The sequence below is a fragment of the Balaenoptera physalus genome (genome assembly GCF_965194825.1).
Source record: "Balaenoptera physalus genome assembly, chromosome: 11".
Classification (NCBI taxonomy): Eukaryota; Metazoa; Chordata; class Mammalia; order Artiodactyla; family Balaenopteridae; genus Balaenoptera; species Balaenoptera physalus.
In genome coordinates this window covers 63260893-63286664 of record NC_138896.1, presented here as the reverse complement: position 1 = coordinate 63286664, position 25772 = coordinate 63260893, and the positions used below count along the sequence as shown (strand labels likewise).

Below are 25772 nucleotides of genomic sequence, written 5' to 3'. Positions count from 1 at the left end.
CATGTAAGTGAGGGTGAGAAATAAGTTGATTTTACATTTTGACCCCATCTTTCTTTCCACATAATGCAGAAGTCTAGTCTTGACCCCAGGTAGCTCTAGTTTCACTCTCTTGCAGCTGCTGTCTAGAGCAGGGCTAGGATCATTTTAGTTTTGTGGAATATTTTTGGTGTCCATTCCTCCAATCCATTTTCCACCTCTCATTGAAAAATCTCAACCCAAGTTGCAGTTAAGCCCCAGATTCCTGTTTCTAGTAACCTGCTCTGCCTAGGGTACCCCACTCCACGGTTAGTTTCCACCCAGCGGAGCCTGCTGATTTAGGATTCTTTGAAGCCTAAAAGTTAGGGGGGAAATGAGTAGGCCTAGGCTCTGTGGCATGTGGGATGTTAGGGCTATGGAGGAAGAACCTGCCATCTGATTCAAAAGAAGTGCTGAGACTGTGACATTGGGGAAAAAGAAAGGCAAGCCCAACATTGTTCCCTGGCATGTCAGCTAACAGTTCTACAAAGGGTCCCCTTTTAGCTGAAAATGGTTAGTGATGGTTTCAGTTTGGCATCTCCACTCCTGTTTTCAGCATCCTAAATGGATTCCATTTTGGGAAAACAGTCCATCTGGAAATTTGAGCAGGTAACTGCTGCATCTCATTCATTTATTAATTGTTTACTGAGAGCCTACTCACACTAGGGATATGATGGTAAACAGACAGCCCTATTTTCCTGAGCTTGCAGATCAGTGGGAATGCCTGGAAGTAGGTCAGGTGCCGTATTGCCCATGCCTTCATCCCTGGGGTACATTTGTCAGGATGAGCCCTTATGCACAAATATTCCTTAATGAGGATCAGCAGGATCTAAAATTTCCCAAAAAGGGGGCAGGGGTGCTACCTGGAAGGCTTGAAATGTCCTGGAAGCCAATTCAGTCAATGGGGGACTGGAGCTGGGATTTGGGGAACATCATAGGACAAACATTTATTGAGCATTTTTCAAGTACCAGAACTTCTTGGTAATTTACACGAATTAGCCTCATTTAATCCTCACAACCCTATGAAATTTGGTATCATTAAGGAATGCGCACAGAGGGGTAAAGTAAAGCCCAAGTTCACACACTGAGAATCTGAGCTCTTGTCTTTTGGCTGATTGTTGAACAAAGATCCGGAAGGGTGTTTGCGGTTCCTCTGAGGAAGCCAATTATCTGGCAGGTGAGAATGTGTATAAGAGTGTTCTATAAGCTTTGGGAAAACCTTTAGAAGACCTCCAAAGGACCGTGACCTGGAAAAGAGTTTTTAGGAAGATCAGTGTGGTCGAATTGCTGGGTGAATTAACCTGTAGTAAGAGCTCCCTGTGGCGTCCCCCAGTCTCACTTGCGGTCAGCCTCCTTATTCTGGGAAGAGGTATACTGATGGATTTGCCACTGTTTCTGAGCCGGGGAGGAAGCCCCCTGCCCTCCTAGGGAGGAGACAGCTGCGGTTGCTGGCGTGGCGCGGACTGGTGACGTCATGGCGGCCCAAAGCGCCCAGGAAGAGCTGCGCGGGCGGCCCAGGAGCGCACAGACGACAGAGGGTGGAGAGGTGTGACCGGCGGCGCCGCGGGGAGCGTGTGGTGAGCGGAGTCGGCCGTACCCGGCTGCGGCTGGTTCCAGAAAGAACCCAGCCGGCCGCAGCGCCTCTTCCTTCCGGCCGAGCAGGGCCCTTTGGAGCGGAGGCCCGCGGACCGGGGCCGGCTCCCCTGAAGAGGGAGGGGCGAAGGCTGTTCCAGAGCCCTGGTCTGGGAGTCGGGAGGCCGGGGTTGCATTTGCATGTACTTGAGCCAGCGAACCCATAAGTTCCGTTTTCTGTGTTCCAGAAGCGACTACTGTTCCTCGCTTTGCCACTTCACAGAGTTGTACGGGTTGAATAAGTATATGTGCAAGTTATCTCTTTCCTTTCATTAAGTTTATATTCCTCTCTAATAGCAACAGGATAGGTGCTGTACGAAGACATCAATAATAATTTAACAGCAGGTACTATTTATTGAATGCTTATCAGTCAGTATTCTTCTAAATACGTTCCATGTGTTAACTCATTTATGCATCATCTCCCTATGAAGTAGTTATTATCAGCTCCATTTAACATTTGTTAAAAATGGAGTACAGAAAGATAGAGTAACTTACCCAATATCACTTAGTTAATAAATGGTGGAACAGGGATTCAAACCCAGAGACCACTAGCCCCAAGCCCATGCTATATTTGTTTTCAAGTTTGGTAGAGGAAAACGGGATGTAATCAGAGTATTAAACACAGAGTGGAAGGAGCTATAGTAGAGACGTGTGAAATTTTTCCAGAATGTTGAGGAAGTGCCTTGGAAACGTGAAGAAAACTTTTCCTCAAGGAAGAAATGTGGTGGTTCATACTTGACCTGAATATTAAAATTGTTTAGAAGAGAAACTTAATCTAATTAGAAGTTTGAAGATAATTAGTTGTTCAGTGTCAAGAGGTGCTAGTGGATTGGGATGGATTAGACTGGAAACCGGGTCACTGCCTTTTGATATGGTGGTCTTTCCTTTGTATTCAGAGGGGTTCTTAAAACCTTTCCTTTTAGGAGGGGTTCTTAACATCTTCCAACCGACACCCCCTGTCTTTTGTTGGAGTTTTTGCTTCACACGGAGGCAGTCTTATTTGCCTGAAATTCATAGGCCTCTGATTTTGCGAGACTAAGCGCTGGGGTGTTGCCCTGCTATTGACTCAGCCTATTCTTAACAAGAGGGCATCTCACTGCTGGACACATAGTCGCTGCTCAGTTAGTACTTTTCACAGAAATGAATAACCAGCTTCAATCAAAGAGGGACTGGAAGGGCTTGATTTGAGGTTCTTGCTCTTTTCCATCTGTTTTTAGAGTCAAAGAATCGCAAAATGTTGGTACTAGAGGAAGCTTTAGATATCATCTAGTTTTTCATTTCACAGATTTAAAAAAAAAGTCACAGTTGAAATTGAGTGACTTGCTTCAGGTCATTAAGCAAGTTAGGGGCAGAGCAGAGACTAGAACCCAGACCTCTTGACTGAGTCCACTGCTTGTCTCACTGCCTTCTACTGTAGCCCCATAGTCTTTGATTTCTGAAGTCAGTGACTTCTCCATTAGGTTTGGGCGGGGGAGGTGCCTTTGGGCTCCAGACTTATCTCTGATGGAGGAATTTTTACCCCAGGATGCTTGGTCCTTAAGAGCACCTGCCCTCTTTCTTTGTGCATTGTCACATCTCACTGACTTTTTGTCATTGGTGATACATGCCTACGAGAACAAGGAGATTCATTCAGACTTAAAATAGTCATTTGGTTAGGGATGGGCTATTCCTGGATTCCCTTGAATCCAGAGTATGAAGGAAGTAGGCTGACAATTTATGGGTGCTTTTTCTCCTCCCTCTGCACCTCAAATTCCTGCTCTTCCTCATGAGAAGAGTCCCCAGGAGACAAATCATAGTCACTTGTATTCCTAACAGCTTGTCTCTGGGTAAGTGAAATCTAACTAGAGAGCCCAGGATGGGGCTGCTCAGTAGGCAGACCTAAGGTGGGACCCAGCAGTGATCACTATACCTAGACCCTACAGACTGAAAACACAGAACCACCCAGAAATGGGACCATCTTACTCAAATCAGATTTAGAGTGGCTTATTGTGAAAGAAGGCTACGGAGTAATTGGTTATAGGATAGATCAGAGTGTGCAGTAATTTTTTTAAATATAAATTTATTTATTTATTTATTTTTGTCTGCGTTGGGTCTTCGTTGCTGCACGTGGGCCTCTAGTTGCAGTGACTTCTCTTGTTGCAGAGCACCGGCTCTAGGCATGTGGGCTTCAGTAGTTGTGGCATGGGGGCTCAGTAGTTGTGGCTCGTGGGCTCTAGAGCGCAGGCTCAGAAGTTGTGGCATACGGGCTTAGTTGTGGCATGTGGGATCTTCCTGGACCAGGGCTCGACTCCGTGTCCCCTTGCATTGGCAGGCGGATTCTTAACCACTGCGCACCAGGGAAGTCTCAGTAATTACTTATCACGTGAACTTAAACTGCAGTCATCTGGTGGAACACCCTGAAACCACTTGCTGAACTGCTAAGTATGATGCTCTAATGGTGTAGCGGTCAGAAACTGATAGTAAATTATTGGAAGACCCATTGCAAAGGTGATTAAGTGTTTCCTCAGAGGGTATGCAATGGGCTTCTGGCCTCGTTTGGAACAAGAGCTTAAGTAATCACAACTGCCATTGTTACTGGCCATCAGAAGGCAGTGTGGAGCCTGGGTATCTGTTAAACTAAGTAAGAATAGTACTGGGTGAACTGGATTTTTTAGGTAATGGGAACTTTTTGAATAGATATAGTAGACTATTTATGTCCTGCAGAATTCAGTCTAGTCTAATATGTACACATAAATGCCCATATGTGCACTGAGAGATCCTAGAAGAAAATTCATCAAAATACCAACTGTTTCTTTTGGGTGGTAGGATTTCAAGTAATTTCATTTTTGGACTAACTGACTATTTTACAGAATGAGCTTTTTTTTTTCCCCCCCTTGTATGATTAAGAAAAGAAAACCTTTTTTATTTTGGACAATAAAAATAAAGGAAATAAACGTGTAGTTAGAGTTTTGGTTTTATGTTTAGCTATTTAAACCACTTAGAGTTTATTTTTGTATATATATGTCCATACTGGAAGTTTATACAGCAGATGAAGATAGATTTACACAAAATAGTCAATATATTAACAACCAGTGTGGTACAAGACTGCCCAATCAAATCAGTCTCTTGACTGTAAACCATTTAAAAAATTTTTTATTGGATTATAGTTGATTTACAATGTTGTGTTAGTTTCAGGTGTACAGCAAAGTGATTCAATTATACATATACATGTATTCATTCTTTTTCAGATTCTTTTCTCATACAGGTTATCACAGAATATTGAGTAGAGTTCCCTGTGTTATACAGTTGGTCCTTGTTGGTTATCTATCTTATATATATATATAGTAGTGTGTGTATGTAAATCCCAACATCCTGATTTATCCCTCCTCCCCATGTTACCCCTTCAGTAACCATAAGTTTGTTTTCGATATCTGTAAGTCTGTTTCTGTTTTTTAAATAAGTTCATTTGTATCATTTTAAAAAATTATATCCAAATATGAGTGATATTATAAGATATTTGTCTTTCTCTGTCTGACTTCACTTAGTATGATCATCTCTAGGTCCATTCATGTTGCTGCAAATGGCATTATTTTGTCCTCTTTTATGGCTGAGTAATATTCCATTATATATATGTACCATATCTTCTTTATCCATTCCTCTGTTGATGGACACTTAGGTTGCTTCTTGGCTATTGTAAATAGTGCTACAATGAACACTGGGGTGCATGTATCTTTTCAAATTATAGTTTTCTCCGGATATATGCTCAGGAGTGGGATTGCTGGATCATATAGTAGTTCTATTTTTAGTTTTTTAAGGAACCTCCATACTGTTCTCCATAGTGGTTTTACCAATTTACATTCCCACCAACAGTGTAGGACGGTTCCCTTTTCTCCACACCCTCTCCAGCATTTATTGTTTGCAGACTTTTTGATGATGACCGTTCTGACCTGTGTGATGTTATATCTCATTGTAGTTTTGATTTGCATTTCTCTGATAATTTGTGATGTTGAGCATCTTTTCATGTTCTTTTTGGCCATCTGTATTCCTTCTTTGGAGAAATGTCTATTTAGATCTTCTGCCCGTTTTTTGATTGGGTTGTTTGTTTCTTTTGACATAGAACTGCATGAGCTGTTTGTATATTTTGGAGATTCCAACTGTAAACCATTTGTGCAGATACCCCAGTGTGTACCAGTTGACTCTCAGCCCCAGTAGATCTGTATGTACCAACATGAAATGATCTCAAAGACACATTCCTTGGTGAAAAAAAATCAAATTGCGTAGCAGCATCTGTACAACGATTTTATTTATGTAAAAAGAATCAAATGCTATACGTGTGTTAAAAATATGGAGAAAAAAGACTGAAGGAATATACTCCAAATTATCTCTGGGAAGGGGGTGGTTTCGTTTGGGTAGAGTGGGGTGGTGATGGTTATAAAAATTAACTGTCTTATCCTGTATACTTTCATATTATCTCAATATTTTAAGGTGAGGATATATCCATGTGAACTTGTATAATTAGAAAACTAAAATAGAAGGAGGCCTCAGGGAATAAGAATGTGTTTGTGTCTCCAGACCATCCAGAGAAGAGGTTGCTCTGATGTGTGGTTCCTGAATATCCATTCTCTGATTCTGTGCACCTTTATTGAGGGCATCAGGTTCAAAGTTTGATGCCGTTAAGATTGTCTAAGTAGTCCACTCTTTCTCCAGTTCTGTGCTTCCTAAGGAGTGTCCTGATGACAACAGTTTGGTTCCCATACAGTTTTTCTATACTGGAGAGAATATGTTAACCAACTGGACATTAAGCATATAAAATTTTCATTGTAAACTAGTGAAGTGACTTTCTGTTTTCTACATCATTCTCCTTGTGAATTTGATTAGTACACATCAGCTTTTGAAACAATTTTTGGCTTCAAGGGTGAGGGCCAGATCCTGGATCATGATGCTATAGTGAAGTTACTGTCCTATGGGGGCTTCTTCCCTAAGGACCACCTCTGTCTTATTTTTATGTAAACAAGACAGTGATATCTTATTTTCTTTCATTAAGCAGAACTCTAGTTTTCAAACCTTGATCCTTCCCAGTTGTACCTAGGGGCTGAATGTTTTGGAGAGAAAGAGAGGTCCAAAGAGACACCTATCAAGGTGAGTGAATAGGGAAGGCTAGGTGAGATGGACCTAGCAAAAGTTACAGCCTGGATCACCTTTGAAATCTTGAAAGAGGAACTCTTCAATTATCACTGGTCTGCCAACGTACTGATTATAGGCAACCTAAGGAAATATAGTACTTTTCACCCATTTTTGAGGACTAGAAACTGTAGGTGAGTGGTAATTTTCCCCAACACTTAACTTACCCAAGATTAATATACTTATCCCTTTCACATTCTCCTACTATTTATCACTCTGGATGATCCTAAATTACCCTGGTCAGTTTTTAGTATTTGAGCGTTTCAGAGTCAATCACAATAGGGGAGTTTATATATTTACCAAAACCTGTCACTACTTAATCTCTTTCTCCCAATCACCTATTCTAATGTTTTCCCCAGGTCACTGTGATCTTCTTTCTCTATTATTGAGAAGAGGATAAAAATCAGGACTTCACAATGCAGGTCCTCTCTTCTGCACGGAGGACATTTTCCTTTGTGAATTTTTTTTTTCAGGCAAGAAAACCAAGCCTGATGGCACAGTGTTAAATGACTTGAAGAGACATGGAGGGTCAGAGAGCCTGGTCATCAGGGGTTCACATTAGGAGAAGTTGAAGATGCATGCTGAATAAGGACTAGAAGGGGAAATCCTGCAGGAATGACTGGGAGGACACCATATGCACACAGACCTTTCACAGGAGAACAGTGTTACTCTAAGGATAATCATCTTTGAGAAAGTACCTTGTAAGTATTCTGAATCTGAGAGACAGTTTCTTTTAAACTGGAACCTATTAGATGCCCCTTCATCGTGTTACAAAAAGCATGAGTTCCAGCCAGATTTCACTGCAAGTGAAACATCAGAGACTTAAAAGACAGAAGAAACCTTCTAAGTGTAGTGAATGTGGAAAGATTTTTACTCAGAGATCATCTCTTACCCAGCATCAGAAGATTCACACGGGAGAGAAACCCTATGTATGTACTGAATGTGGAACTTGTTTCCGTAAACAGTCAAATCTTACTCAACATCTGAGGATTCATACGGGAGAGAAACCTTATAAATGTGATGAATGTGAGAAAGCCTTTCAAACAAAAGCAGTCCTTGTCCAGCATCTGAGAATTCATACTGGGGAGAAACCCTATAAATGCGACGAATGTGGCAAAGCCTTTTGTCAGAGTCCATCCCTTGTTAAACACCTGAGAATTCATACTGGAGAGAAGCCCTATAAATGCAGTGAGTGTGGCAAAGCCTTCAGTCAGAGCATATGCCTTACTCGTCATCAGAGAAGTCATTCTGGAGATAGACCTTATAAGTGTAATGACTGTGGGAAAGCCTTTAATCAGAGTGCATGCCTCAGGCAGCATCAGAGAATCCACTCAGGAGAGAAGCCCTACACATGTACCAGATGTGGTAAAGCCTTCACTCAGAACTCTTCCCTTGTTGAACATGAGAGAACTCACACTGGAGAGAAACTTTTTAAGTGTAGTGAGTGTGAAAAAACCTTCCGCAAGCAAGCACACCTTAGTGAACATTACAGAATTCACACTGGAGAGAAAGCTTATGAATGTGCTAACTGTGGGAAATCCTTCAGGCACAGCTCAGCGCTTGCTCGACATCAGAGGCTTCATGCTGGGGATAAAACTCGGGATATAACTAGGGTGGAAAGACTTGTATCAATATGAAAACACTTCTTTTTTCTAAATTCTTAGGAGATTAGGACTCAGATCTTCACCTGGGATGAATGTTTTGTATGTTGAGCACAAGGCAATGTGTCCTAAAAATTAGAAAATAGACTCAGAACTAGATAGTCTTAAATTTCATGGCTTCTCTGCCACTTAATGGGTGTCTGACCTTACCGCTCTGAGCCTCAGTTTTTCCCATCATCCCCAAAGAATACTGAGGATACTTACTAGAGTTGTCTTGAGAATAAAATGAGTGGTATATAATAACTAACTGCCAGTAATTGGTTTTGAGTGATAGATGTTGCAAAAGTTTATAAATCTGGTTATTGAAAACAAAGGTCAACTTTTTGTTTCTCATAATGTATTTTTTCTTAAGAATATTCTTGTAATTGGGCTGTGATTTCATTCTTAATCTACAGAAGGCTATTTAAACTATAACATATAGATTTAAATAGGAGAACACATTTAAGACCAGTTTCTCCTTGAAAAAATTCAGATTTAATCAGAGAAAAAAGAAATGATTGGGATTTGAGTGGACATTTTGGGTACTCTGAAGAGTTTTATGTAGATTTTGATACCTTCCATTGTTGGATCTAGTTTCACTTCAAGCTCTGGACTTCTCGTTTCCATGAAAAGGGAAGCCTCACTAACACTAACTGAGTAAAAACTTATGTTCAGGACTTTTGTGTGTGTTTTGAGGTGGAGTGGGATGAGGAGAAGACACAGGAGAATAGAGAAGGGGCATAAGATAGAGAATATAAGCCTGTTGATGAGGACGTGGCTTTACTTGTTTTGAAATCAAGGAGCACAACACTAAAGGGGAGCCTCTTAAGGGAAGAGGAGGGTAGGAGATGTTGGGTTCTTAGGCGGCAGTAGGTGGGGTCAACATGAGAATAGCGTCTTGGGGATAAGTGGGTGGGGATGCCTCACTTACAACAAAGAATGGCTTCTTAGAGCTCAAAAGAAGCAAAGAAATAAAAAGGATACTTTTTAAAAAAATTTATTTACTTTGGCTGTGTTGGGTCTTTGTGACAGTGCGTGGGCTTCTTATTATGGTGGCTTCTTTTGTTGCAGAGCACGGGCTCTAGGCTCGTGGGCTTCCGTAGTTGTGGCACATGGGCTCAGTAGTTGTGGCTCACGGGCTCTAGAGCGCAGGCTCAGTAGTTGTGGCGCACGGGCTTAGTTGCTCCACAGCATGTGGGATCTTCCCAGAACAGGGCTTGAACCCGTGTCCCCTGCATTGGCAGGTGGATTCTTTTTTTTTTTTGGCTGCATTGGGTCTTTGTTGCTGCACGCAAGCTTTCTCTAGTTGTGGAGAGCGGGGGCTGCTCTTCATTGCAGTGTGCGGACTTCTCATTGCGGTGGCTTCTCTTATTGTGGAGCATGGGCTCTAGGCGCTCGGGCTTCAGTAGTTGCAGCATGCAGGGTCAGTAGTTGTGGCTCACGGGCTCTAGAGCGCAGGCTCAGTAGTTGTGGTGCACTGGCTTAGTTAGTTGCTACGCGGCATGTGGGATCTTCCCGGAACAGGGCTTGGACCTGTGTCCCCTGCATTGGCAGGCGGATTCTTAACCACTGCGCCACCAGAGAAGCCCTAAAGGATACTTTTAATGGTGCTTCATGCAATGCTAATAAGCTACTTAAGGTAAACAAGCACATCTAACACTAAAAGGTACCCTTGTAAGAAAAGTAGGAGATATTTTCCACATTTCCAGAGTCAGAGATAAAGAAAGAGGAACTTGACTTCCCAAAGTCAAACAGCTAATGTCAGAGTTGAATCTCAGTCTAGATCCTGGTTTTTATAGTACCAAACTCACAGGTAATTTTCCATCACTGAACCTTTCCATTGTGTGAGATGCCAAAATTGTGAAAAACGGGGGGGAGGTATTTTTTTCAACTTAATGTGTGCTCATTGAAATACATTTATAAAATAAGAGTGGAAAAAATTAAAATTACATACTTTCACCAAGTACATATACTAAAGTACTTACTTTAGTGTATTTATTCTATCCTTTCTTCTCTGCTTAGCTTTTCTTTCTTCCATTTAAAAAAAAAAAAAAAGTAACTATGGGGAATTCCCTAGAGGGCCAGTGTTTAGGTCTCCGCGCTTCCACTGCAGTGGGCCCAGGTTCAATCCCTGTTCAGGGAACTAGGATCCCACAGCTATGTGGCCAAAAAAAAAAAAAAAAAGTAACTATGATTATTATGTTACATCTTGCTATTTGATTTAACATAAGGATTTAGCCATACTATTACAGACTTTCTATAAACCTCGTTTTAATGGTTGCCTAACATTTTATTGACCTGCTCATAATTTATTGACTTGTTTCCCTTCTGTTTGTTGTTTAAATTAATGCCATTTTTTTCTTATAAATCAGCTAGTCCACTTAGTGCAATGCCTGACACATGGTATCTGCTCATGTTAGCTAGTAAAATTATTAACTCAGCAGTGAAACATGTTTGTATATAAAGCTTTTTCATCATTTTAAATTATTGCCTTAGGATTTTCAGAAGGTATGATCTTTAATTTTATTTTTAAAATTTCATTATTTTTTTTGACTAGACAGTAGAAGCTTATGGTTTAAAATTCTAAAAGCACAAAAGTTAAACAGTGAAGAGCCTTCTTGCCAGCCACCCCAGATAAAAAATATTATCAGTTTCTTGTTTTCCTTCCAGAGATAGATGATTATAAACAAGGAAACGTGTTTCCCTCCTTCTTCTAAAATAGACTTTTTAAGAATAGTTTTAGGGGACTTCCCTGGTGGCACAGTGGTTAAGAATCCACCTGCCAATGTAGGGGATGCGGGTTCGAGCCCTGGTCTGGGAAGATCCCACATGCCACAGAGTAACAAAGCCCGTGCGCCACAACTACTGAGCCTGCGCTCTAGAGCCCGCGAGCCACAACTACTGAGCCCACGCACGCACCACGACTACTGAAGCCCGTGCGCCTAGAGCCCGTGCTCCGCAACAAGAAAAGCCACCGCAACGAGAAGCCCGTGCACCACACGAAGAGTAGCCCCTGCTCGCCGCAACTAGAGAAAGACCGCACACAGCAACAGAGATCCAACTGCAGGCAAAAATAAATAAATTAAAAAAAAAAAAAGTTTTAGGTTCACAGCAAGATTGAATGGAAAGTACATGGAGTTCCCACATATGTGCAGTCTCCCCATTATCAGTGTCCTGCACCAGGGTGATACATTTGTTACAGTCCATGAACCTACACACTATGAACTGAAAATTCATAGTTCAAGTTAGGGTTAACTCTTTTTTTATTTTTAATTGAAGTATAGTTGATTTACAATGTTGTGTTAGTTTCTGGTTACAGCAAGGTAATTCAGATATGTATGTATATATATGTGTATGTGTATATATATATATGTATATATTCTTTTCCATTATGGCTTATCACAGGATATTGAATATAGTTCCCTGTGCTATATAGTAGGACCTTGTCGTTTATGCATTCTATATATAATAGTTTGCATCTGCTAGTCCCAAACTCCCAATCCATCCTTCCCCTGCACCCCACCCTGGCAACCACAAGTCTGTTCTCTATGTCTATGAGTGTTTCTGTTTCATAGATAAGTTCATTTGTGTCATATTTTAGATATCACGTATAAGTGATATCATATGGTATTTGTCTTTCTCTTTCTAACTTACTTCACTTACTGTGATAATCTCTAGGTCCATCCGTTAGCTGCAAATGGCGTTATTTCTTTTTTAATGGCTGAGTAATATTCCACTGTGTGTAAATACCACATCTTTTTTTAATATTTTATTTATTTTTTATACAGCAGGTTCTTATTAGTGTTTTATACATATTAGTGTATATATGTCAATCCCAATCTCCCAATTCATCCCACCAACACCACCTCCTCCCGCCACTTTCCCCACTTGGTGTCCATATGTTTGTTCTCTACATCTGTGTTAAATACCACATCATCTTTATTCATTCATCTGTCATTGGACATTTAGGTTGTTTCCATGTCTTGGCTATTATAAACAGTTTTTCTGTGAACACAGGGGTGCATGTACCTTTTTGAATTATAGTTTTCTCTGGAATGGGATTGCTGGATCACATGGCAACTCTAGTTTTTTGAGAAACCGCCATACTGTTCTCCATCGTGGCTGCACTAATTTACATTCCCACCAAAAGTGTAGGAGGGTTCCCTTTTCTCCAACACATTAGGGTTCTCTTAAAAGTCATGCATCCTATGGGTTTGGATAAATGTATAATGACATGTATCCACCATTACAGTATCATGCAGAATAGTTTCACTGCCCTAAAAATCCTCTGTGCTCCACCTATTCATCCCCACCTCTTCCCAACCCCTGACAACTACTTATCCTTTTATTGTCTCCATAGTTTTGCCTTTTCCAGAATGTCATGTAGTTGGAATTGTACAGTATGCAGCCTTTTTTTTAAATTTTTATTTTATTTCTTTATTTTTTGGCTGTGTTGGGTCTTCGTTGCTGCACACAGGCTTTCTCTAGTTGTGGCGAGCGGGGGCTACTCTTCGTTGCGGTGTGTGGGCTTCTCATTGCAGTGGCTTCTCTTGTCGTGGAGCATGGGCTCTAGGCGTGTGGGCTTCAGTAGTTGTGGCTTACGGGCTCTAGAGCACAGGCTCAGTAGTTGTGGCGCATGGGCTTAGTTGCTCCGCGGCATGTGGGGTCTTCCCGGACCAGGGATCAAACCCATGTCCCCTGCATTGGCAGGCGGATTCTTATCCACTGTGCCACCAGGGTTTCCCTATGCAGGCTTTTTGAGTTGGTTCTTTTCACTTAGTAATATGCATTTAATTTTCTCCATGTCTTTTCATGGCTTGATAGCTCATTTCTTTTTTTTTAAATATTTTTAATTAATTAATTTATGGCTACGTTGGGTTTTCGTTGCTGCACACGGGCTTTCATTGCAGTGGCTTCTTTCTTCACGGAGCATGGGCTCCAGGTGCACAGGCTTCAGTAGTTGTGGCTCACAGGCTCGGTAGTTGTGGCTCGCGGGCTCTAGAGCGCAGGCTCGGTAGTTGTGGCACACAGACTCAGCTGCTCCGTGGCATGTGGGATCTTCCCCGACCAGGGCTTGAACCCGTGTCCTCTGCATTGGCAGGCGGATTCTTAACCACTTCGCCACCAGGGAAGCCCGATAGCTCGTTTCTTTTTAGTGCTAAATAACATTCCATTGTCTTGTTGTACCACAGTTGATTTATCCATTCATCTACTGAAGGATACCTTGGTTGTTTCCAGACTTTGGCAATTATGGATATAGCTGCAATAAACATCTGTGTTCAGGTTTTTGTGTGGACCTAAGTTTACAAGTTCTTTGGGTACATACCAAGGGGCGCAGTTGCTGGATCACGTTTAGTTTTTTAAGAAAGTGCCAAACCGTCTTCCAAAGTGGTGACCATTTTGCACTCCCACCAGTAATGAATGAGAGTTCCTGTTGCTCCACATTCTTGTTAACATTTGCTGTTGTCAGTGCTCTGGATTTTAGCCATTTTATTTTGTTTTATTTTATTTTTTAATAAATTTATTTATTCATTTATTTATTTATGGCTGCATTGGGTCTTCGTTTTTGCGCGCGGGCTTTCTCTAGTTGTGGTGAGCAGGGGCTACTCTTTGTTGCGGTGCGCAGGCTTCTCTTGTTGCAGAGCACGGCCTTCAGTAGTTGTGGCACACGGGCTTAGTTGCTCCGCTTTAGCCATTTTAATACGTGTGTAGTGGTAGCTTATTGTTGTTTTTATTTGTGTTTCCCTGATGACATATGAGGTGGGGCATCTTTTCTATGCGTATTTGCCATTTGTATATTTCTTTGGTGAAGTATCTGTTCAGGATGTTTCCCCATCTTTAATTGGGTGTCCAGCTTCGATTGCCCACAAGTTTACAGAGAATCTTCTCTGGGAGGTAGACAATACTGCCGCAGTTGCACCAGAGACCCAGCTTGACTTGTTGGCTCAGGGAGAGGCAAGGGCGATAGGAAAACTGACTCTGTGCTACCATCTCCTCAGGGGCCCAGGGTAGGAGGGGAAAAGTGTAGTGGTGCACAGCTGGATTGGTGTAGGGAGGAGAAGGCTGGGAAGGACTGCGAGTGTCAAGGCAGGACAGACAGTTTGTGTTCTAGGACCCCACACTGCAGATTCAGAGGATCCAGACTTTGGAGAGAATGGAGGCTGTGATGGGATGAGGAGCAAGAGAAGTTATGGCTAGACTTGGGAGAATTTGGGGAAACAGGTACACGAATACAAAGTTCGGGGTCCCATCCTGCAGCTGAGGAACTTGGTCAGCTCTCCCCCAGCAGCTCCTGGGACCAGGACTGTGCTAGCTGTTGCCAGTCTCTAAGGAAACGTTCAAATCAATGATGATAACTCAATGGTCCCTTCTGTCCCAGCTTCTGGGACCACATATGCCTAAATCACGTTAAACTTGGGGCTGCCATTAGCCTAGAATGATTGTGCGGCAATGGAGGATTCCTAACCTCAGGCCTGGACAGACGCCTTCTGTCTAGCCTTTCTCCTGTCTGAAAGACTTCATGCATAACTTGGGAGAAGCAGTAGCTTGGTGAGAGTAGATGTCAGTCAAAACTGTTTCCATAACAGTGTGAGGCTCAGAAAGCAAGAACCTCTGGAGAGACAGGGCCCAGGACTGGGGAAAGGGCCATAGAAGTGGGAGCTTGAAAACTCAGAAGATATGTGTCTTGCTTCCTGATTTGACTGCATTGCCTTGGTTATCTTGAGCCATGCAGTCAGATATGATTGCATTTTGCACTGTTTTGTGTCAAATGTAAAAATACCTTTGACCCTTACAGTGGCAGAGACTTCCTCAGGAGTTGCAGGACTCCTACTGAGTGAAAGAAAAAATCCCATTTACTCCAATAATACCTAAAACTGCACTGTCCAATGGAGTGGCCACTAATTGCATGTGGCTATTTTGTTCTCTTTGTTTCTTTTGGCTGCACCGCGTGGCTTGTGGAATCTTAGTTCCCTGACCAGGGATTGAACCTGGGCCCTCAGCAGTGAAAGCACTGAGTCCTAACCACTGGACCGCCAGGGAATTTCCTACATGTGGCTATTTAAGCTAGTTAAAATTAACAGAAGGAAAAGTTCAGCTTCTCACTCACTCTAGCCACATTTCCAGTGCTCAATGACCACATGTGGCTGGGGCAGCAAAGCTGTAAAACATTTCCATTATTGCGGAATATTCTTTCTTTTTAACATCCTTATTGGAGTATAATTGCTTTACATTGTTGTGTTAGTTTCTGCTGTATAACAAAGTGAATCATATTGTGGAATATTCTATCAGACAGTGCTGGCCTTGATGTTTGGCTTTCCTAGGCAATAAACTTCAAAATATTTTTTGGACGCTGATATAGATTTGATGACCTTTTATTTTGATGAGTAAGCACATTAGATTAACCTGCTATTTGTTATAACCATTAGTTCATAAAATAAAAACCAGAGATAAGAAACCTATAATCTCAGAATAAAGGACTTCTTCAGAAGAAAGTATAAATGGGCATCTTTGCACTGACACTGACAGAGAAGCCCTGGAGCCTGTATTGACATTCCTGTGCCATTGTCAGCTTCTAGGATTTGGGCCTCTTTAGTACTGCACTTGAGCCCTATCCTTGAAAAGGGCATCAGGAAGGCCCTAGGGGATCTTCTCGGCCTTTGGGAAGTGACGTGCCCTTCTCAATGCATCATGTAAGGAGGTCATGATGTCAGTATGACTTATTACTGGTAATGTTACTTTGATCATTTAGATAAGGTGGCATCTGCCTGGTTTTCCACTGTAAATGACTAGTTTTCCTTTTGTAATCTCTGGTGGAGATATACTTTGAGACTATGCAAATAGTGATTTTTCAGCATATTTCTGGCCACTAATTTTGACATCTTTTGATGAATCTTTCCAACACCACTTAGGTATTTGTTTACTATGGCCTCTGTAACAAACTATCACAAACTTGGTGGCTTAAAAGAACAGAAATGTATGCTCTCAGAGTTCTAAAAGTCAGAAGTTTGAAATCAGTTTCATTAGGCTGAAGTCAGGGTGTTGGCAGGTCTGCACTCCCTCTGAAGACTTTTGGGGAGAATCTTTTGTTTCTTCCAGCTTCTGGTGGCTGTGAGCATTCTCTGCCTCTCTTCACATTGTCTCGTCTGTGTCTAATCTCTGTCTGCCTTTCTCTTACAAGGAAATGTGTGATGGCTTTTAGAGCCTCCCCAGATTATCCAGGATTCTCTCTTTGAGAGCCTTAATCACACCTGCAAAAACTTTACCACGTAAGGTAACATTCACAGGTTCCAGGGATTAGGACCTATCTCTTAGGAGGCTGCCATTCAGACCACTGCAACTTATTACTGTGGAATTTTCCAATGGTGATTTTTTTTCTTTTTTAAAAAAATTTATTTATTGTATTTATTTTTATTTTTGGCTGCACTGGGTCTTTGTTCCTGTGCACGGGCTTCTCATTCCAGTGCCTTCTCTTGTTGCGGAGCATGGGCTGTAGGCGTGCAGGCTTCAGTAGTTGTGGCACACGGGCTCAGTAGTTGTGGCTCATAGGCTCTAGAGCACAGGCTCAGTAGTTGTGGCACACTGGCTTAGTTGCTCCGCGGCATGTGGGATCTCCTTGACCAGGGCTCGAACCCGTGTCCCCTGAATTGGCAGGCAGATTCTTAACCACTGTGCCACCAGGGAAATCCCCCAAATGGTGATTTTTTTTTTTTTTTTTTCTATTTCCATCATTCCTCCTACATTTATTAATTGGGATTCTACTGCAAGGAAGACCTATCCCTTCTCCTCCACGTGTGTCCTTTTGACATGCCCCCGTTATTCTTTGAGGACCGCCTTACTTTTGGGCACAAGATGTTCCAGGCTTGTCCTTTTACTATTCCTGCCTCAGCCCTGGGATCACATTACTGGCCTATTTGTCTAGCACTGCTCATATGGTCCATTCCTGAGAAGCAAGGGGATAGTTCGTGAGGAAAAAGGACTAGCCTCTCTTCTCTGGCCCCAAACTCATTCACCTTTCTCGGCAGTTAACAGGACCCACTGTTCTTAGAAAGTAGTTTACAGAGGTGAAGCAATTTTCTTAAGGCTGCTCAGCAGATGTCACCTGCCACCCTACCTTGGTCTTGGGCTTTCATCACGAGATATGCTTCCTGGCTGGTAACACTTACACTTTACATTGTTAGAAATATCACCTACAGTAAAGACTTCATCAATATGATAAGTTTCAAGATTTAAGATCTTTTAACCAGTCTTTCATGTTGTTTAAATTTTTTGTTTTATCTCCCTTATAATAGGCTTTATCAGTATTTCTCAAATTTGAGTGAGCATCAGCACCACCTGGCAGACTTGTTACCGAGAATGCTGGGCCCTACACCCGAAATTTCTGATTCTCGGGCAAGGCCTGCAAATTTGCATCCTTAGGTTTCCAGGGGTGCTGATGCTGCTTGTCCAGGATCCACACTTTGAGAACCACCGGCCTGTTAAAAAAAAAAAATTAAACACTCATTTATTCTAACTATATTTATTTTGCTCTTAATATGTTACGTACTGTTCTGGGTACTGAGGATACAGAGGTAAGACAAAGGCCCTGCCCTCAAGATTCCCACCTGTAAATGCTAAGACATACTAAAATTTACAGTCATTAAAGCAGTGGGGTGTTGGTACAAGAATAGATATAGCAATGATACAGATTAGAAAAAACGCTGGCTTGTTACAAGTGAGTATACATTGAAGATAGTACTAGGAATGGCTTCGGGACTAGTTTGTATAATTTAGAGAGCCTATTTCAGGACTCACACTAGCCCACTCACATGAATCACTTTTGAGGATTCTTTACACTAGGTCTGAAAATGGCTGAAAGATAGGTGTGGCACCAAATTCATAACATGGAATCTGAAATGCCTAATTTCTGGCTGGTGAAGAATGGGATCTTGACAAGTCTCCAGTTTCGGCTGACTTGCAGTAATGAGGAAAATTATTAGGTAACATGAAAAACAGTTTAGCTTCCCTGGTCAAAGAAAATGCCAGTTAAATATAACTATTAAACACCATTTTCAAAGCATCAAATTGAATGCATCATGGATGAGGTGACGTGGGCTATTGTAGATGGTATGAATAAAATGGTAAAAACCACCCAGAAAGCAATTTGAAAGAAAGCACGAAAAGCTTTAGAAATATACAAATACTTTGATCTAGTAATTCCGCTTCCAGCAACTCATTCTAAGGAAATCATCAGAAATACACTTGGAGGTTTCTGTGCACACACATTCTACCACTGTATCATTAGGCTGCATGTAACAGAAACCTGACAGAGGATTAACTAAGAGGGTGTTTATCCTCATGTATCAGGAAGTCTAAGGCTAGTACAGCAGCTCCTCCAGGCATGCCATCACGATCCAAGCTCCTCGAGTCTTTCCACTGTACCACCCAGAACAAGTGGCTGTCTTCTTCATGCCCCAAAATGGCTCTGGTACTTCTTGGTTTCATGTTTGTGCTCCAGGCAGGATGGAGACAGGACAACGGTTCATGCTTGCCAAATCTGTCCTTTTGTATCAAAAAACCTAGTAAGCAGACTTCCACTTGTATCTTTTTTTTTTAACCGTGTAATCAATAATAGTCACCATGTGATTCAGTAGATCCTAACTTGTATCATGGTCACCTGTATTACATCCTTACTTGTTCAAGATCCACTTGTATCTCTTAACTTACCAGAGCTGTCACACGGCTACCCTTAGCAGGAGCTGGGGAAGTATTGGTAACTAGGCACGTGATCATCTCCCTCATCCAAAGTGAGGTTCTGCTGAAGAAGAAGATAAAACACAGGATCTGTTTAATTACAAAATCCTCTGTAGCTATTAATGTCAGGATTTTGAATTTTACTGACCTAGAAAAATGCTCATGATACAATGTCAAGTGAGAAGCAGGACTGAGAACATACAGAATACAATCACAATTTTGTTTAGAAAAATATAATTTACATACACACACATCCCACACACAGGAAATAACAAAATGTTAGTGGTAGTTAATGTCTAGAGAGTTAGCAGTTCAGGTCAAAAGGGTATTGATGGATAGATATGTTTTATCTTACTGAATGTTTTCTGTATTTTCTAAATTTTCTCCAGTGAACGTGTATTACCTTTTTTTTTTCTTTTAATGTTTTATTTTTATTTTTTGGCCACACCGTGCAGCATATGGAATCTTAGTTCCCCAACCAGGGATCGAACCTGTGCCCCCTGCAGGGGAAGCATGAGGTCTTAACCACTGGACAACCAGGGAAGTCCCTGAACTTGTATTATAATAGGAAAAAAAGATGTTATTTAAAAAAATACCCCGTATGTTCTTAAAGAAGACTAAGTCCAAAATATTTATTTATACTTATTCATTTTCATCTTCATTGTCAAAAGAAAGGAGGCTACTATTTTTGATTTGCTTTTGTGAGTTCTTTTTAACTGAATCCTGCTTATTTATTTCATCTTCTTCATTTGTCTTCTTCTTTTTTGAGCTTGCTGTTAAACCGGAATATTTTTCACCTGAGGAACGCTTGACTGGTTTTCGATACATAATTCTTCCATCAGCTGAAGCTGGTTCTTCATCTGCAGCAAAAAACAAAGTTAAAAAACTTTCTTTCTCTCGTTATTTTGACTTTAGCGGAGAGTCAAACGGCAAGAAAATCTCATACGGTATTTATGGATGTCCTTGAGTCAATTCATCTGGTCTTCTTCACTGCCTCTAGCTATATAGCCACAAGACATGCAGTCACTTAATAAAAACTCATGTACCGAACGAAGTATTGTGTAATATTGCCAGTCCCCAATTCATTACAATCAGGCTATATTTTTAAGTATTTCGAAAAGCGATTGTTTGGAACTCCAGCATTTCCTCCTAAAGCAATGTAATAAATACTTACAAATAATGAAAAAAATACTATATAGCATACCACACTTCAGGCACTAATTAAATACACCTCTGTTGACTAGTTTGTAAACCTAACTAGATATTTTTTTAAAAAAAGGATGTTTTTACTTAAATTTGCACTTAATCCTTATAACAGCCCAATAAAGTGGGCACAACTGTTGTTCCCATTTTACTGATGAGGTAACTGAGACTGAGAGGTGAAATAACTTGTTCAAGGTCACACATCTGGTAAGTGTTAAAGCCAAAGTCTGAACCTAGGACTGTCTCCTTCAAACATACCATACCACTGTATAAAATGACTTCATACCTAACTCATTAAGTTGGTAGAAAAACCAGCTTACTTTCAGACATACCTGCTTTGGCAGCCTTTATTTCTGTTTTAATTTTCATGACTTCTTCAACTGATAGGTCTCCCTTTTTTAAAACCACCACTTGGGGCTGTTCATCTTCTTTGTCACTGTGATCACCATCTTCACCTGGGAGCTGAAGCTGGATTCTCTAGGAAAAAACACAAACATAACATTTAAGTTGCTGACCTTGAACTAAATACAACCACTGTCTCTGTGAGAAACTGTAATTACTAGAGTGAGAAGGGTAACTTTATTGACTAAATGTGTTTGGCAATGAATTTTCAAGTAACTCTTAAGAATCTGACCTCACCAGAGTAGGGAAGAGGTCCACCTGCCAGTTATCCTGGGGTGCCTGTTCAAGGGAACTGGTTTCCATTTCAGCAGGACCCCAGCTTGCAGTTCCTGATGTCAGGGGCCCTCTGCTTCATGTTCTGCCAGCATTCAGCCTACTCAGGGTAGTGCTGACTACAGCAGTTCTCTCTGCTCTTCATCAACCCTTTTCACTTACATCTCTTCTCAAAGTGTGACAAAAAATAAACACCAGCAAAGTACAGAAAACGGCAAGTAAAAGGTCCTCCTTCACCTACTGCTCATCTTTACTCCCTTCCAGTAGCTTGTTTGGTGGGTATCTTAAGTGTTATTCTAAGTGTATAAAAATATGGAGGTATAGAAGACATTTTGTATACAAACAAGACACAGAACATACTACTATATGGCACGCTTTCTTTTTTCTTTTTAAATTATGAAATTTACCAAACATAGAAAAGTACAGAAAATAACAGAAACCATGCAATGACTCTACAGGTGCAACAAATGGCAATATTTGGCTAGTTGACTGAGATTTTTTAAAAATGTCAGACATCATATAAGCCCCACTCGCCCAACTTTTTTACTCAAAAAAATCTTTGCACAATGCCTTGAGATACATATGGCATCATCTATTTTTAAAAATCACTGCCCAGTATTTAATTATACATACGGTTATCTCATGGTTTATTTGACCAATTCTTTGTAAGTAAAAATTTTGGTTGTTTCTAGTTTTTTTCTACTATAATAAAATTTTTGCACATGTTTTTGTTCACTTTTGCAAACTTATACATAGATAAATTCCTCGAATGGAAATGCTAGGTTGAAAGGCATGCACACCCACCACAAACACCACACATTATTCAAACAGCTTGTTAGTCCACCTCTCACAGAGCCTTCCTTGTCTCCCAAGCAGGGCAGCAAAGCCCTGCAGGATTTGGCCGCAGTCAATAACCACAGCTATAATCTTAAACTATAATTATATAGTGATTTCCCATGAAACTCTTTTCTTTTTGTTAACAGATTCCTAGAATGATTATACTGCCAAAATGATTAAGAATGAAGTTGGTTTCGCAAACACAGGAACCTGGGACATCTGTCTACTGAAAAGTCTGTTGATCAAATGTGTTAGCCCGAATGACTGATATTAATTGGAAAGCTTCCCCACCCCCCAACCCCGAGTTCTCCTAAGATAGCATTCTAAGCTGCAATCTTCAAGGTGTTAAATCTTTAACTAGGCACACACATGATCATCACTAGGACCTGAAGCAAACTATAAAATTAGGTCCATATTCTCCTCATTGCTGAAACCATGTCCCTTTTCTCAAACCTCATCCTCTTTGCCATCGTCACTGTTTTTGGTCCTGGGGACCAGTCACTCCCTGATCATGTTACCTCTATCCAAACATGCTCCTTGTTGCCTACTGAATAGTCCATATGGCCTCACCTCTATCAGTCCCTCAATCACTTCTAAACACAGTCAGTCCATGACTCACTATCTCTACACCTTTACCCATGCTGTTCCTTCCATCTCTACCTGCTGACTTACCCATGCTCAAGATTCAATCTAAACGTCCCCTCCTCCATGAAGCCTTGCCTGACGATAACCACAGTCATCTAACCAATGTAACTTGTCACCCACTACTTGGTGCCACAGGCACTGTACTAGGAAAATACAGAGGGATTAAGATACTTAGAGTGTTCGATTTAGTGGTGGAGATACCCAAGAGAGCAAGTAGTTGCCATGCAGAATGACGAGTATTGCAGATAAGATGCGGATAGAGTGAAGAGAAGAACAGAGGAGGAGTTACTGTCTGGGGGAGGCTCAAAGGGCTTCACTGAGGTGGTGACCTGTGAAGGCTGAGATGAGGCAGGCAGGAAGGTGTTAAAGAACAGGGCATTTTGGAGATCCATCTCTTTGTCCTTTCAGAGCCTGGCCCAGTGCCTGGGTTTAGCACATACTCACTGGATTAACTGCACTTAAGTCAATTTTGTGTCCTACTAAGTGACTTGAGGGGTGGGTCTTTGTGCAAGTGCTAGACACAAAGTGCTAACTCTATTTCTCCACACATGCCCTAAGCATAATAGTCTCTTTCTATTAAAAAAGGTAGGGCAGATTTTGATGTGAATCAGTTCGGGTAGGAGCCTGGGGGGGCTTAGAAGTTGCCTCCCACCGATCCCCGTTTCTAAACTATCCAGGTGTGGCTCCTTCCTGAAGCTCCTCTTCTTCTATTGAGATCCAAGATATTCAAGATTTTTGCTTTGCGTTTTTTTTTTTTTTTTTTTGGTGACAACAAGCACAGAAGTAGATCTAGGGCATTCCTTAAGGATGTTCCAGACTCAAGGCTTAGGATATCAGGTCATTTGATCGAGTGGCCTCAGTTTCTTTACCTGGAAAATGGGACGACGCTACCACCCACACTGCTAACTACAGGTTATGGGATAAGCAAGTGAAAACGAAGAGAGAGGAAAATTATCTTTCTTAACCGTCTACCAAGGACGAGGCGCTTTACTTGCGTGAAGTCATTTTCAAGAACACAGCAGCACTGTGAAAACGACAAATAGCTTCCTGGGCGAAAGAGGCAGTAGTTGTTTGAAGATGACCAGCCTGGTGTCCGAGGACACTCGGACTAGGGGCCGGGCGCGGGTGCGAGGAGGGACCCATCAGTATCTGGCCTCCAAGTCAAGCCAGAAGCTGGAAGTGGCGGAGCGGGCCGCATTTCTGCGGTAACGGGACTGGCCCGGGCTCACCTTGGTTTCTACCGTGGGCCCTTCCTCGTAGCCGATCCGTTTCTTGAAGCGGGCCAGGAACGCCGGCTCGGCTGGCCGCACGTACGACACCTGGTTCCGCTTGCTCATAGCCGCGATAGGGAAAAACAGGATCCCCCCAGCCGCCTGCAGACTGTACAGAGGCGAAGGCGCCTACTCGTGACGTCACGTCGGCCCCGCCCCTGACTCAAGGCCTGGCAACATGGCAGCCTCCATGCTGGCGTCAACGTCCGACCTGAGCGCCAAATTTAAATTCGCGGCCATCTTGAGTGGGCGGAATCTCCGCGAGCGGCTGGGCTGGAAGTGAGGGCAGTCGCTCCGTCGGTCTCGGGATCGAGGGGTGAGGGCACCATGCCGTCCGGTTGCAAAAGTAAGTGAGAAGCCCAGGCTTCGTGAACCAGAACCCCGTCTCCGCCCCCAAATACGAGCTTTCCTGCTGGGCGGGAAGGGCAGGAGCGGACTGAGCGGCGGGGGATGTTTGGAATCTCCCTCTGTCTCTCCAAGATAATACACTAATGGAACAGCTCTCTTCCCTTCCGTCTATGTGTTGGGCGCACGCTACGAGCCTGGCGCAATTTTAAGCTCTGGGGCTGAGCAGAGAACCGGAACCGAGCCCTCATCCAGGCGCTTGGCGCCTAAGCGACCTGCTGGTTCTTCCCTCCTGTTCTCGGTCCTGCGGTTTCGTCGCTGGCCTCTTCCCGAGTCCGGACCCGGGCTGCCTCTCTAGGTATCTTCGCCTGAGGGTCAGCCCCAGCTCTCACTGCCTTCTGTGTATTTCCACAATACTGACTTTCCTGAAGGGAAGAACTTATTCTTGTTCCAAGCATGTCTTTCTCTTTTGGAGGGTCCGCTGTGGACTCTCCTTAGGTAAGGGACTTTTAAACCACAGAATTCAGTAGTGTCTTTATATTCTCACAGTCCCTTTTTTCTTCGCAAGGAGACCCCTTCAATTTCTTCCTTTTTCTCATGGAAGGGAGCCTGTCATTTTTGCTTTTGATAAACCGTTCAATTTTACTAATTTCTTGGTCCTTTGCTGTTCCTGTATACCTGCCTCTTACATTGCCTAACCCTTTAAGGAGTCTTGGTTTTTTAAAGCTGATTTTGAGCTGATTAGATGGATCTTTGTGAATGGTATGAATGGTAACGAGGCGATGCCTATGTTAGAAGATTGAAGAAATGGTGAATTTTTGGTGTTTGAACCTTTCAATAACGTTAATGCTTTTAACTGTCAATTGCAATTCTTTTCTGATATGTTTGTTGTTTTACTTACCTTTTAGGTCCATCATACCATTAACACCTCATTATGCTCTCTTTTTCCATCTAAAATGTTCCTTTTCCTCCCCCATTTTCAGTATTCAGGGAATATTAGCACACAAATTGGTACGTTATTGGAGCAAAATGTTGATCGCTCTTTCTGCACAATCACAGTGTTCAGTAAATCTGGACTCAAGCAAAAGAATTGGTGTTTGTGATATTAGAGCATCTGTTTATTTAATGGAAAGTGATATATGTATGTGACTGTGTTAAAGGACTCTGTCCTGTCTGTACACATCAAGAAGTGATGGGAGGGCTTCCCTGGTGGCGCAGTGGTTAAGAATCCGCCTGCCAGTGCAGGGGACACGGGTTTGATCCCTGGTCCAGAAAGATCCCACATGCTGCAGAGCAACTAAGCCCGTGCGCCACAACTACTGAGCCTGCTCTCTGGAGCCCGCGAACCACAACTACTGAGCCCATGTGCCACAACTACTGAAGCCCGCACGCCTAGAGCCCATGCTCCGCAACAAGAGAAGCCACTGCAATGAGAAGCCCACACATCGGAACGAAGACCCAACACAGCCAAAAATAAATTAATTAATTTTTTTAAAAAGTGATAGGAGCAAGGGTATTCACAGCTCCCCTTTATGATGGTGGTGATTTCCATGGGGAACTCTCCTGCTCCTTTAAGTTTGTTAGCAAAGTTGAGGTTGATGACATCCCAGGTAAGTGC

At 42.2% G+C, this 25772-nt stretch overlaps 2 protein-coding genes and 1 long non-coding RNA gene across 6 annotated transcripts in view; 2 read left to right on the top strand and 1 right to left on the bottom strand.

Moving 5' to 3' along the window:
* KIF15 (kinesin family member 15) overlaps positions 1-25772 on the top strand; it is a 120710-nt gene that overhangs the window by 13838 nt on the left and 81100 nt on the right. The window contains exon 1 of one of the 3 annotated variants that reach the window (XM_082412719.1): positions 24055-24155. The exons of the other annotated variants lie outside the window; for them this stretch is intronic. Within the exon in view, the coding sequence (XP_082268845.1) occupies positions 24137-24155 (19 nt within the window). The 5' untranslated portion in view covers positions 24055-24136. Of the gene's footprint in view, positions 1-24054; positions 24156-25772 lie in introns of those variants that run through there. 3 annotated transcript variants of the gene reach the window in all.
* Positions 10-8781, top strand: LOC309637805. Its single transcript, XR_014250822.1, has 3 exons — positions 10-1592; positions 5744-5842; positions 7281-8781. It is a non-coding gene; the product is annotated as an uncharacterized lncRNA (long non-coding RNA).
* On the bottom strand, positions 17949-23949 carry KIAA1143. Of its 2 annotated transcripts, XR_014250802.1 has the most exons (4): positions 23768-23949; positions 20714-20858; positions 19152-20038; positions 17949-18986 (listed from the first exon to the last, which is right to left on the bottom strand). XR_014250802.1 is itself a non-coding variant. In XM_082412999.1 (3 exons), the coding sequence occupies exons 1-3, from the start codon at positions 23873-23875 to the stop codon at positions 19821-19823; spliced, it is 471 nt and encodes a 156-aa protein (XP_082269125.1). In that variant the 5' UTR covers positions 23876-23949; the 3' UTR covers positions 17949-19820. The 2 variants fall into 2 exon arrangements, 1 of the variants encoding a protein (XP_082269125.1); XM_082412999.1 differs by having other exon boundaries at positions 17949-20038.

What these genes read in the sequence shown, in the direction of transcription:
- KIAA1143 (XM_082412999.1), bottom strand. Translation starts at nt 23,875, where the DNA reads ATGAGCAAGCGGAACCAGGTGTCGTACGTGCGGCCAGCCGAGCCGGCG. An exon ending in GGCCCACGGTAGAAACCAAG is followed by an intron (nt 20,859 to 23,767) that starts GTGAGCCCGGGC and finishes GTTTTTTCCTAG; the next exon opens with AGAATCCAGCTTCAGCTCCC. An exon ending in AATAAAGGCTGCCAAAGCAG is followed by an intron (nt 20,039 to 20,713) that starts GTATGTCTGAAA and finishes TTTTTGCTGCAG; the next exon opens with ATGAAGAACCAGCTTCAGCT.